This window comes from Helobdella robusta (assembly GCF_000326865.2).
Source record: "Helobdella robusta unplaced genomic scaffold HELROscaffold_10, whole genome shotgun sequence".
Taxonomy (NCBI): Eukaryota; Metazoa; Annelida; class Clitellata; order Rhynchobdellida; family Glossiphoniidae; genus Helobdella; species Helobdella robusta.
The window spans coordinates 4,743,952-4,758,885 of record NW_008703571.1 but is presented as its reverse complement, the minus strand read 5'-3'; the positions used below and the strand labels follow the sequence as shown (position 1 = coordinate 4,758,885).

Sequence of the window (14,934 nt, the reverse complement as noted above, 5' to 3'; positions counted from 1 at the left end):
AAGAAAAATTTGTAATTATTATTTACAGAATAAANATATAGAAGATTCGGTACGAAATAAAAAGTAATGTGGACTGGTCAAATTATTTTAAGTGGATTGCTCATGCCAAGGTTACAATAGCGCGTGTAAATAAGCATGGCGGTGAAATAAAAGTATCTCAAAACAGAGAGAAATAACTTATCGAAACTAGTAATTGTAAAAATCTTGTCTTGCTCGATTGTTTGCGACCAGGACTTATTTGGACGGCCTTTGAGACATGTGCCAGGTACTTCAACATCTGCAAGAGAAGTTATGGCACTGTTTTCACTTCGTTTGACATGACCAAACCACCGCAGACGGTGTTGCCGGCATTTGTCCTTTATATCATTTAAACCAGCACGATGCAGGATTTCGGTTGATTTGATATGGTCTTTCAGACAAATCCATCGGATCATTTTCATGTCGGTTCGGTGGAGTTGTTGTTCCAGCTTGGTTGTCATTGGCCATGTTTCTGCACCATATAACATCACCGGACGTATAACAGATTTATAAAGTCTTGATCGTAGTGGTAGTGGGATGTCACGCCGCATCAATATAGAGACAAGGAGATGCCATTTATTCCAGGCTGCACGTATGCGTGCTCGAACGGCAACTTCAGCTGTTCCAGTACAATCTAGAACATCCCCTAGATATTGAAACGATGTGATCTCTACCTTAATGGCTTCAAGAACATTGCTATTTCGAATTAGTTGTTGTGAATTGATGCAAGCAGAACAAACAAAATTGGACTTTTAAGATAAATTACCAATTACTTTTGAACAACGTTTGTGACACCACTGGTTACACTGCTGACACTTGATTGAATTACCTACACCAGCTTTACAAACTGAACAGGGCCATCGTCGCTGTGGATTGGATCGGTTCACCAGTGTTCATTGCTTTGGTTTTGCTGATGTTGACTTTGAATCCATGATAGGCCAGTCTGGTGTTCCAATCTTCAAACATCTGTGCTGCATTCTGCTCAGACGTGGCTGTTAAAACGATATCATCAGCATATATTAGATTCCAAATGTCACCAGTGCGTATCGATTTTGTGATTTCTTCCATCACAGTTATAAATAACAGTGGACTGAGAATCGAGCCTTGGTGAACTCCAACACCGAAGTCAAATGCATCTGTGTTTCAACCGAGAGTCTTAGTATTCTCATTACGCTTATTGTTTTCTATTTAGTTTGTGTTTCAACTCTTCAAAACAGCAAAACCGAACATTAAGTATGCAGCTTGAATACAGAATCTGTCTTTTTACAAAGATAAATACGTGATCAGCGAGTTCTATTTTCATTTTGTGTTTTTTTTATTTCGACGACGACCTCGTGTTAGCAGTTTGGTAAATATAGACAAATCGGCAGTCAACAAGTTACTTAATATCTTCCAAAATTCAGCGAATAACGTATTTATTTTCTCAACAGTCAAGGAGTGGTAAAAAATTTACAATTTACTGAAACACTAACATTAAACAGTATTTTTGTTTGTTTTTATATGAAAATTGTATATAGAATGTACTACATAATACTCTGAATATGGATACTTTATTGTCTTTGTTAATGATATAATTATTGAGGGAATGAGTGCGGGAAAATGAGGATTTGTGAGGGAATGAGTGCGGGTGTGGGAAGACTCGTGAGGGGATGGGTGCGGGTGAGGGAAGACTTGTGAGGGAATGAGTGCGGGTGAGGGAACACCTGTGAGGGAATGGGTGCGGGTGAGGTAAAATTCATTTTCAGGAGGGGCAGGTGAGGGAATAGAAATGTGTTCCTGCGTAGACCTCTAGTCCAAACGCGAATGGATGAATGCATGCATCATCATATTATCAATTTCAACTTGCGCAGCTGGAAAGTGCAGACTCTCATCAATGATTTTATGTGATAATCCAATGTTAACTTAGAATCAATGTTAACACCCAGACTTGAGGCATTTGAATAGAATTCCAGTTTGACATTATCTATATTTAGTGTGGAGATATTTATTCTTAAAAGCTGTTGCCAGGTTCCTACTGGCAATAGCTTTGTTTTATTCTGATTAAGTTTTAATCTGTTATTAATTTAATTTGTGTTAATTTGTTACTCATCTTATCAAACTCCTCTGGCGGGCAGATAACAATTATCTGTATATCATCAGCAAAGGCATGCCTTGTGAATCCAAAAGACTTGATGACATCCAGGATCTCTTGTGTGTATAACAGAAACAGCAGAGGTCCAAACACCGACCCTTGAGGGACATCAAACTTATATTCTTAATTTTAGACCAAGTTTTATTATAAAAAAAATCTGCTCAGTTCGATATGAAAAGTATGATCTGAACCATGAGAGTCTGTCCTCTTTACACCAAAACTTTCACATAACCATCGCAGTAGAATATCATGATCCAGCAACCCAATCGAAAGCTACCCTTATATCCAGGAATGCAACCAGCGATACACGTTGGTTATCCATCGCTGCGCACAAAGTTGAGAAAACATGTAGCAAGGCCGTTTCTGTTGAATGATATTTCATGTATCCCGACTGATTAATATGTAACAAATTATTTTTAAACAAATGGTTTAACAGCTCCTTAACGACAATTCTTTCCATTACCTTAGATATAAAACGAAGATTTGAAATCGGCCAGTAATTAGCAATATCACTGAAATCACGATGTATTCCTTTAAGGAGTGGGATAACCATTGCATGTTTGCAAGATGCATGAACAGTGCCTTTAGTTAGACACATGCTAATGAGACTTGCTAAAAATTTGGAAAATAAGCCAATGTGTTTTTTGAAGAAATACGTGAGCAGACAATCAAGCAAGCATGTTTGTGTTGGACAATTTAAAATTATCTTTATAATTTCTTCTTCACTACATTTCGGGAAGACTAGAAACTCGTTGCTTATCTCAGTCCTCTTCTCAAAAAAGGTGATTTGTTACTAGCCGTTGCATCTCGAACTCGTTCAATTTTATCTTCAAAAAATTTCAGAAAACCATCACTAGTGTCCACCGTTTTAGTCTTATCAATATTGTCAACAGAATCTTTGCAAAGTAGTTTATTTAGGGCATTCCATAATTGTTTCGGCCTGTTTCTATTCTCATCGACAAAATTTGACCAAAAACAGTTCATTTTTAACCAAAACAAATTTCTTTGATTTCAGCGCACTAATCCATTTATTTTTTCATCAGTTGACATTAATTTTCTTTAACTTCTTTCAAGCTTTCTACAAAGCCTTTTATGCTGCCGACATTCATTATCAAACCATGGCATTACAGAATCACGACGACACTTTACTCTGTGTAGCGGTGCAACTATATCTAAAACCCTTTTTATTTCATTTTCAAATAAATCAAACGAATTGTCAACATCCATACCTGAACATGCTTTACCAATCGGCGAAACGATAACCAACGAGATAAATTTTTCCTCATCAATATGTTTCCATGATCTGATTATTCTGTAGCATTTACTGATGCATTTTCTTCTAAAAGGCTAACAAGCTTTAACCAACCCATGGCCAGAATATATTCCACTTGGATAAACCATTACATCAGAAACATACAAACTATTACTAGAAACAATCAAATCCAGTGTTCCTCCTAAGCTATGAGAAGGCTGGTCAACCCAATTCTTCAAACGAAAATTATCAAATAATTCCAGCAATGGTCTGGCATGCGGACATTATAAACCGATTTATCTAAGCACATCAATAAAAACGTCAATAGGAATGGTCAACAACTGAATGCATTAAAACAATTTAAGCAAAAAAGTGAAAAACCTCTTCATGTGGGCCCAATCTTTGTTCTTCAAAACAGAAACACTGTTTAGAAAATAAATAAATATTAAGTTAAATTGGTTGAAATGAATTTCTAATAATGAAACTAGAGCCCTGCGCGGTTTACGATTTAAAGCACAAAAACCGCACATCAACCGCGGTTTCCGTTTAAAATGATGCGATTTTAAGAACGTGTGGTTTTGTACGATGCAGTTTTCAACGTTTTTAGTCGCACTTTCAACTAATCATTTTTTTCCTGCTTAGAATGTGATCCCAAAACAAATCGATCTTAACTCTAGAAATTTTAGAAAAGTCGTTTTGAAATCTTGTTAGAAAAGTTAATCAAGATTAATATTGTAAAAACATTACGAAAAACGTTTTGAGTGATTTGAAGTTGTCAGAAAAAACGTTAATAGTTTTTAGTTCGTCAAATAATCACATTCAACTGAAAATAAAAATAAACTTGTCTCCTAAGAAATGTAACGTTAAAGTGTGTAGCTTAATTAAAAACGAACACTGAAGCGCCATTGAAAATAAAAGGTGGCAAACTTCTAAGAATTTGAATATTTGTTGTTGTCTGAGTTCAAAATTAAATAAGATTTCTTATTTGTTACAATTGTTCTAGTAAACTTCATTTCGTACAGTTCGATAATGTTTTTATTTTTCTGCGGTTGCTGTTTTGGATCGGTGCAGTTGCGGGCGGTTGCGGTATCAGCCTCGGCGGTCGTGAGCGGTTTTTGGAAAAGTTTAACCGCGTAGGGCTCCACAAGCACACCTGAATTTTGTTGAAGTAAGGTCCTGCTTCAAATGGGACAACATTGTATGTTGAAATTCCTATTATTGCCTTATCTGTTGGATTTTTAGCTCTATAAAAAGCTAAGGCTGTTTCACCTGCAAGGACCTCAAAATTGTAAATAATTTTATTAAGATCACAGCATGTGTTGTTATTGTCAAAATCACATAACAAACTACAATTATCAGATGCGACAAATAGATTACAGCTATATAAAATAACAAGTACAAAATTAAATTAATATAATGGACAAATAATTACTCCAATCTCTGCCTGTTGTGGTTTAAAATTCCATTGCATACTAGAACTGACATCAGCATTGAAACGAACTTTAATTACACGATCAGTAACTGGTTTCATTATTTGCAACTTTTCTGTGTCCTTCTCTCTCCGCACTTCTCCCCCTAAACCAGTTCTCTGATGAAATATTATTGAATTACCTTATCAATATGTAATAATTAAAGTCGAAATGAAAGTAAACAGCAGCGTAAATGATAATAAAATGGCGTAAAAGAAAAATTGTTTGTCATTGTCAAGAACAAGTACGAAGCATTAATAAAACGAATCAAGTTACATTACGTTTCGTTCACCGTACACGTCAAAATAATAGTGTTGAAAAAATAAATTTGTTTATAAAAAAAATAAGTCCACAGAATATAAATCGATGATTGTTTAATTTTATTGAAAAAGCTTAATAATGATAAGAATAATAATAACATTATTATTGTTAAAAAATTAGCATGATGAATAAAGAATTCAAAATGTTTCAAGTTTTTGTTGAAGTTTTCTCTGTATTCCTTGATGAACTTGAAAAGAATTTTGATCAAGTGAGGTTTGTGAAACACAGTAAGTTCCAGATTTTAAACCGTTTTTCCATGGAGAATAGCACGACCGGGATGTAAATGACTGACATAAGATTTATTCCATTATCTTATATATCAACATAGAAGTAGCCGTCTGATTGTGCACATGGCTCAGAGCAGTTGGCAATCAATTTGAAAATTTTGTTGTGTTTCTGTTTTTCCAGTCATTGACAAAAAAAATTACAATTGGATAGGTGAAGCACATTTCTTGGTTTGTACGTAAATGCAAATTAGGCACAGTTGATTCGTCTTACAAAATCTGAAAAGATCTACACTGTTTGCAGTTGATGAATTGCATACTTTTTGGTAAATGCTTTCGACCATCTACCATCTGGGTGGCTTTGCCATGGTGATTGTTCATTACTTAAATTAAAACACCTTGGCATTGAAACGTTGTTACATGATCATTGCAGTTTTCTTTGTTTGATCTTTTAGCTATTAACTGTTGTCTTTTGATTTCACGATTGTTGGATATATAATCAATTTAGATGCAGTCTGAACCAGATTCAGTCATTGAATTTTTTTATTACCATTTGTTACAAAGTTTAAATCTCATCAATTCCGTAGAGCCATTTACCTTTTAGACGGTTTACATTATGGCTAATGTTTTTGTTGGCAGTAATTGGATTATAACTACACAGCTAATAGACTGCTTTCACTACCAAAATATTCAACAATGGGGCACTGAACCTAAGATTACCATAGAATGAAATGTAACTGTTTAACATTTTTAGTCTTTTCATTGTCCAGATTTGCTGCTCATTTTACCACATTTGTTAACTTAGTGATTGTTTTGTTTTATTGTTTTGCAATAAAAATCATACGTTTTTCTATCTATTCTAAGCAATCACGTTGGCTATTTAATAAATTCCAATAATGTCAACTGTCAGTCTGAGCAAGAATTGTTTGTTCGTATAACTGAGGAACTGCATCTGTCAACTGGCCTTTCCAACCCGGACCATGTGCACCATGCATGACTTACAGCATTTTCAGTGCTTTGAAGAGCAGTAATTGCAGAATCATTGACAAACAGTAACTGTGATCAGGATTTGAGTGGTGCATTTGGACCTTACATTAAAAAAAGAAATTGAGAAAGGATAAAAACTTTTATTAGACTTGTACGTAACATTATTTTCTAAACTTTAAATTTGTAAATAAATACCATTTTTAAAATGAGACATTTAATCTTAAAATAAAACAATTAATTTAACATTTAAATGTTACATATTGTTATATAATAAGATAATGCAAAAATAAATAAATATTTATACATAAACAAAAATATTGAATCCCATGAATCCACACAAACTCATAAATATAAATGTGATGTGCTCAGAAAATAGTGCCAAAAATGTTTACTTATGAGAAATATCAAGCAAAGAACGGAGCCTTTGCAATTGTATTTTAGTATTTAATAGCTGTGGTGTTGTGATCAAACATATGATCAAACATGAAAAATGCTCACTAGATGTCTGTTAGATACACCATCTAATTGGATATGTTCATACTTTAATAAAAATAAAATAATAAATCGAAAATGAAATAATACAAAATTATATCAGAAATTATTAAATTACAGGTAATTATGAATAATTAATTAAAAAATTAATTAAAAATTAAATTAATTAAATAATTAAAGTTTGATTAATTATCTTTACCAAAATTATAAATTCCAATAATTTTAATAAGCAAGTGGACAAAACCTTCAAAACATACCACATTAGTATTCAATATGTTAAAAAATTTTGTGAAGCAATCTAATGAATGAAAATGTAAATTGGTTTGAAGGAACTGATTGGATGAACTGAAAATAAAGATGTGCAAGACAAGTGTAAGTCAATAAGAGTTATGGCAAAATTGTGGAAGATGTTGCTATTATTCTTGTTTTCTTGGTTTCATTTTTTAATATTTGCTTATATAGAGCTTAAATATTATATGCAAATTGTAAATAGATCTGTGAAGTTACCATAATTCACAGATTTTGTTCATTTATGTATTTAGTTTTTTGGACAATTATAAAATGCATTTCCTTCTGGTAGGCAAAACCTACAGTACCAAGTGGTCATTAAACATTGAGTTTTTCAAAAATCTTTGCTTTTAGTATTAACAGGTATTAAGTAAACCTAAATTAGTATTTGTATCAACTCAGCTTAGATATTTCTCCAAGAGTTTTTTTATTGATTTGAAATTTTTTTAAAATTAGTATTAATTGCAAAAAGCCTTTTTATTAAACTCTAACATTATTGATTGCATCAAATATTTGTGGCAAAATGATATGCAAAACACCAGTGAGTGTTGAAAAATGAAAATGTATCAAGTGTATTAACAACTTTTTGGCTACTATTGTGAAAAAAATTATAATCTGAATGTACCTGTGCCTGTGTATGTTATGTTCTTGTCTTGCCATATTTTGTAGTTTAATAAATTTTTTCATATTGATTAATTAACCAATGTCACATTTATATTCATCATTTAATTTAAATGAATGTTGAATAACATTCATAATTCATTGAATACTAATCTAATGTGCAATAAAGTGGTATGCTCGGAAGGTTTTGCCAGCAGGTGTACCTGGCAAAAAACTCTGTACAGAGGAACTCCAGCATAGGTAGCTCCAATCATGAATACACCTGCCGCAATGAAATAAAGTACAGACGACCTGAACTTTCTTTCATGTAAAGGTGTACCTTTGAAATTGCTGGAAAAGTGTTTTTCATCAGATTTTTTAATTAAACCACAAATTGTGAATTGTTTCAACAACGATGAGTTACAACATGGAGGGTTTGAATTTGTTAGGCCACTGAAATTGAAGAGACTTCTTGATTTTTGTTGCATGTGCGATTTCACATAATTTGTTACACAAGAAAACACGGCAGGATTACGAACAATACTCGCACACAAGAAGACCATATTAGCTTTAATATTTATTACTTCGTTACAGCAACACAAAACCAAACTATTTTATTATGCTATATTATCGTTTTTTAAAGTCTAAAAGTGAAGCTAAAAAAGTGATAAAAAACAACAACGCTTATGAGATTATAATTTCTTTGTTCTTTCATTCATTCAATGATCCTCTATAATCCCTTAAGGGACCGTTGAGGCCGATGGTATTCTTCTATCTCTCCAAAATCCTTTTCTTTCCCTCGCCAACTTTATTGAGCTCAATGTTCCAACCCCCGTCCATTCCGTGATATCATACATCCACTTCCTCACAGGTCTTCCAACTTTTTTCTTCCAGTCCCTCTTTCTCATCAGTACTTTTTTGATCAGTCTGTCGCCTGTCATTCTGCAGATGTGCCCAAAGATACCCAGCTTTCTTTCCTTGACACTTTCATACACAGTTTTTTGTCTTCCAAGTTGTTTTCTTATGGCATCGTTTCTTATCTTTTGTCTCCAACTGATTCCCAGCAACTTTCTATAACAATGCATTTCGAATGCTTCCAGTTTGTCTTTGTCTCTTTTCTTCAACGTCCAAGCCTCACATGCATACATCAATGTAGAAAACACACACGCTTCTACGATCTTTACCTTTGTTTTTGTAGATACATTACCGTTTTTCAATATTACTTTCAAAGATGCAAACATTCCCCTCGCGATTGCTATTCTTCTATCAATTTCTTTCGAACAATTATTGTCATCAGTTATGAGGCTGCCCAGATATATAAATTGGTTCACTTGTTCGAGCTTTTCTGCTCCTATCTGGAATTCATCATTGTTTCCACCTGCTTCCGAAATCATTATCTTTGTCTTACTGCTGTTGATGTGTAGTCCATGGTTTCTTCCACCATCCTACGTCAACTCGATCAGTTTCTGTAGACCCTCTGCACTATCGTTTATCCATCTTCTTTTATCTGCTCTGGCACTTTTCTTTATTTTGCAACACAGTTGTTTATATTTCATCTCATTTTCGTTGTTTTGTCTTTTTGTTGCTTTCAACTGTCTTCTTTCCTCTACGAGTTTCCAAGTTTCATCACTTATCCAGGGTTTTATTATGTTTTTCCCTACTTCGCATTTTTCGGCTGCAGTCTTAAGCACTTTCTCCAAGTTACTGACTCTTGTTTTCATATCGTACTTTGTTTTTGTATCCAATTTGTTTTCTATTACATTTCTGATGTCTTTCAACTTTTCTTTTATCATTTCTGTGCTATATTTCACTCTTTTGATATTTTTGCCTGACTTTAGTCTCTTCGTTATTTTCATCTTGACGTTGCATAACGATGATCTGATCCAATCTCTGCACTTGGAAAAAAGAACCCTTTGTTCTTAAAGGGTAATTATATATACGTGGCTTGTATAGAATATTATGTATTTTTCATGATTTATCTAATAAAGAAGTAGAAAAAGTTGACAGCAAGTAATGGGAACCTACTGTCCACAACTTTTGCCAAGAAAACCATCGACAAACACAAACCAAATCAAAAAACATCGTGACAGTGACACGTTGAATACAACCTTCACTGTGGCAAAGTAACGTGGAGCCATATATATAGAATATACATATATAAAAATCAGCCATTTGTAACATTGATCAGTCGATAATACCATGTACACAAGGGGGCCGTAATAATTGAAAACTATAACTTTGAATAGCATGGATTAACAAGCATTTAAATTTTAACTATTTATACGTGGTACAAAATGATAGACTGTAGTGTTTTTTACAACAAATTATTATAACATATTTATAGAATATAAATTCTGAAATTAAATTAACGTTAATTAGAATGTCTGAAAATGTGTAAAAAAAATTTATAATACATTATAATAAAATAATAATAGCATATTCTTAAAAAAAAAAATTAAAAACATAGCGATCGAATAAAATTTAAATGGCCAATATCACAAAATTATTACGGCCCCTTTTACACGGTATATGTAACGATAATAAAGAATCTCCTATATATGTTATTTTACATGTTAGTACGTTGTAACAGATTGGAAAATTTGAGAATTTGAAACAAGAAATGAGCGAAACTCGTTGGAAAAAAATCAGGTGTCATTACTTTTGAAAAAAAAACAAATTTATCTACTCTTGAAGTGATTCACACGAACGAGGAGTAAGTGTACTTTTAAACAAAAAAATGTCTAAAAATTTAGAGGTTTTCTGGGCGGTGTCAGATAAAGTTTTGTCGGTCAAAATACACGCAAAACCTTTCAACCTACGTGTTATTCAAGTTTATGCGCCAACGTCTGAAAGCAATAAAAAAGACCTTGTACTTTCTACAGGGATCTTAATGATGTTTTAAAACATGTAAATCTCAACAAGTTGTTATTATGATGGGTGACCCGAATGCAAAAGTTGGCTCAGAAAATATACATGACCATGACGTGGTTGGTCTTTACAGAATAAGTGAAAATAATGAAAGAGGAGAAAATTTGAATGAACAGTGTGTTGCAAAGGACCAAATTATTAAAAACACTTTGTTTGACATCCACCTAAAGCGGAAATTTATATGGAAGAGTTACAGCGACAATGTAAGAAATATGATTTATTACATTACTATAAATAGATAATTTTGAAAAGCCGTTTTACAATGCAAAAGTTACCCTGGAGCTGATTTTGGCAATGATCATAACCCAGTTGTTTGTAAAATCAAGATAAAATTAAACAGAATCAAGATTGAAGTAGCCCCAAGACGTTTGAATTTTGTCAGTCTGTCACAAAATAATGAGATCAAAATCAAGTATAACGTTGAAGTACGGAAACGTTTTCAGTTATTGACCTATTTAAATCTAAATATGAAATATTTAGAGATGCTCTCACAAAATCAGCTAAAAAATTTATTGTATCTTTGAAAAGAATAACAGATGAAAGAAAGTGAAAAGCTACAATTCTGCTAGATACAGAAAGTTGGACCAAACAATCAAATAATGAGCTTAGAGGACAAAAAATGATTAAATGACAAGTGCAAAATCATCGAGAATATCAAAACAGAAATAAAAATTCAATGTATTAAAACATCAAAAAAACACTGGAAAAGGGGCTTATACCGTTTCTGGATGCATAAAAGTTAAATCCGGTAAAGTAATCATAGAAATAGAAAAATGTATTCGAAAGTTGGACGAAAATACATTAGCGATGTTTTCGATTATATCCGTGGTGAAAAACCTCCTATTAACAAAGACGTAAATGGGCAAAAGAAACTTAGATCAGAAGTTCGTGTCGCTCTTTCAAAATCAAATCAAATAAAGCACCTGGCCCAGATGAGATAGTTGTTGAAGTTAAATGCTTTGATGAATTTGACGTTGAAAATGTGACAAAAATTTTGAATGAGATATATAACATCGACAAATTTCCTGAAAATTTAACTAAGTCAATATTCATTGCATTGCTTAAAAAACCTAATGCCACCAAATGTGAGCTGCATTGAAAAAACAGCTTGATGATTTATCTTACAAAACTTCTCTTGAGAATTCTAATGATGAGAGCACGAAGCAAAAATCAGATCCAAAATTTCAAATGTCCAATGTGGTTTTGTCGAAGATTTTGGCACTAAAACGTTATCATTATGCTACGAATGATCAGTAAACGAGCGATTGAAAAAATGAAGAAAGACTTGTTTATATTTTTTGTTGATTACTCATAAGCTTTTGTTAAAGTGCTACATTTTTTTCTTTGCTTACTTACGACGGTTAGGAGTTTTGGACAATTTGTAAAAAAGAATTGATGAGGCTGAAATGTGGATTTTGAGAAGAATTATAAAAATTAGTTGGACTTCTCATACTTCCAATAGGGATGTATTATAACGGTCCGGTTAAGAGGAGATGAAATTACTACAAATAATCCGACGAGTGCAATTAAAAATTTTTGTCACATCATGCGGAAGAAAAGATTGGGAAAACTAACCCTTACTAAAAAAATTGTAGAGAGAAGAGATCGTGGTCAACAACGAATTACTTTTGTGAAGTCATTGTGTCACTCGTTGAATAGCACCACATTTCAACCTCTACAAAATGGTCGCCAATGTCCTAAAAAAATAAGGCACGAGAAAAAAAGAAGAATAAAATAAAAAAAATTACAAATTAGCATATTATGTATATTTTATTTGTATATTTATATAGTATTAAAATTAAATTTCTATTTAATTCTGAATCCATTATTGACTCTTATATGTTTGGCCCCAAGGAGTGGTGTATCAATGACTCCGATAGCTTATACGGGAAATGCTAATGACGTTTTAACAGCACATATGCTAATTATTCCTTAGCAGATAATATGGTAACATCATGTTTAGTAATGATCCTTTACCGCAATAGGTTAATTACAATACATTTATATATTATTAAAAATTTTTAAAAATATTTTTTGTATATATGTATGTATGGCTTTTTTCAAAGAATAAAACAATAAAAACCCAAAGACTGTCAGAAATGCAATTATTGATGAAAATCACAGCATGTTTGGCGTTAGTTAACTTCCAATTTGACTTTTCGATTTCTCAAACGGTTGATTGTAAATCATTTTCAAGTTTCTTTAGTTCAAAACCAAAATTTTTGTATGTGTATATATATATATATATATATATATATATATATAGATAGATAATGTAGTTAAAGGACAAAAAATTATTACGTTTTAGTATAATAAACTAATTTCTTATTTCTCTGAGAGCGTTCGCCTGGCAAACTAAAATTTACTCAAAAAAATACTTAAGAGCTTCATGGACACTGGACGGTATCAATTTTTTGACTTTTCTAGCATTTTTAACCATGAAGGAGATGGTTCATATACTTAGAAGGAACTGGTGTAAACAATAAAATGGGTTATTAGCTTATTAGGTATATATTCCATTTAACAATAGGAATCCATCATCGATACACTTCTCCGAGCAAAATATATGTTCAAGTTATCCTATGTATTTGTTTTTGCTTACAAAACATAACACAACATAACATAACAAAGTTTTTTATAGTGAACCAAGAAGATTGAGTCTGCGACAGGACCACTCTGAGATTTCAGTATCCTATTTTGCCAAATGTGTGTTGAAGTTATTAATTGTTACTGCGAGTATTTTATCTCTCAGTTAAAAAGCAGTAGGTGCCTGTCAAGCACAACAATCTTAAAAATCAGCTTGGATAAAAAATTACACAAAAAAAATTTACAAAATATGCATAAATATTATGCTAAAGCACAAATGAATCAATTAAATCAATCAATCAATCAATCTTCGTTTAGCGTCCAGAGACCCAGCTCCCCGAAGTAGGACGTTGTTTTCTTTGTCATCAATTTTTTGCGCCAAATTAGACGATCAGTTGTATCCATTTCATTTAAATTTAGAGCTTTTATGTCTTCCTCAATTGTTTGCGACCAGGACTTCATTGGTCATATTTCTGCACCATATAACAAGACCGGACGTATCACAGATTAAAAAAGTCTTGATCGTAGTGGTAGTGGAATGTCACGCATCAATATTGAAGCAAGGAAATGTCATTTCTTCCAGGCTGTACGTATGCGTGCTCGAACGGCAGCTTTAGTTGTTCCAGTACAACCCAGAACACCCCCTAGATATTGAAACGATGTGGCTTTCTCTATCTTTATGGCTTCAAAAATATTGCTATTTCGAATTTGTTGTGAATTAATGCAAGCAGGACAAACAAAATTGGATACTTTAGATAAAGTACCAATTATTTTTGAATAACGTTTGTGACACCACTGGTTACACTGCTAACTGCTGACACTTGATTGAATTGTTATCTTCACCAGCTTTACAAACCGAACAAGGCCATCGTCCAGTAGCTGTGGATTGCATTTGTTCACCAGTGTTCATTGCTATGGTTTTGCTGATGTTGACTTTAAATCCATGATCGGTGAGACTGGTGCTCCAATCTTCAAACATCTGTGCTGCACTCTGCTGTTAAAATGATATCATCAGCATATATTAGATTCCAAATATCACCAGTGCGTAGCGGCTTGGTGATTTTTTCCATCACAACTATAACAGTGGATTGAGAATCGAGCCTTGGTGAACTCCAACGCCGATGTCAAATGCATCTGTGTTTCCAACCGTTGTGCTGACGAGAGTCTTAGTATTCGTATACATCTCCATCACAAGTCGAACAAGATGTTCTGGAATGAGTTGTCGACGTAGACTCCACCTGATTGCTTCACGGGGAACTCGATCAGATGCTTTTTCAAGGTCTACAATGATGTGTGATAGTTGTTGATGCTTTGCGAGGTTCTACTCTCGCAGTTGCAGAAGGATGTGAATTGCATCAATTGTTGATTTCCCCGCTAGGAAACCAAATTGATAATTTCCGATTGTGATGCATGACGTTAATCTTTTCTCATTGATTTTTTCGACAATTTTTAGGGAGTGTTCTAACAGATGTATACCCCGATATGATGAACAATTCAATGGATCACTTTTACCTTTGTATAGCGGAACTGTCATGCTATAGTTTCATTCAGTCGGCAGTGAGCAATTTCTCCACATTTCACAACAAAGTTGTTGTAACATTTGAATACCTGCAGTAAGGCCAGATTCTTTGACCTTCG

The 14,934-nt window shown here is 33.1% G+C and overlaps 1 protein-coding gene across 1 annotated transcript; it reads right to left on the bottom strand.

The window, feature by feature from the left end:
* Positions 1 to 3,761: 3,761 nt before the first annotated feature.
* HELRODRAFT_71383 (hypothetical protein) lies at positions 3,762 to 8,270 on the bottom strand (the record flags this gene model as incomplete). Its single annotated transcript, XM_009012141.1, has 4 exons — positions 3,762 to 3,824; positions 4,555 to 4,680; positions 4,834 to 4,989; positions 8,007 to 8,270. 4 exons carry the CDS (start codon positions 8,268 to 8,270, stop codon positions 3,762 to 3,764), a joined length of 609 nt encoding a protein of 202 aa, XP_009010389.1.
* Positions 8,271 to 14,934: the final 6,664 nt, after the last annotated feature.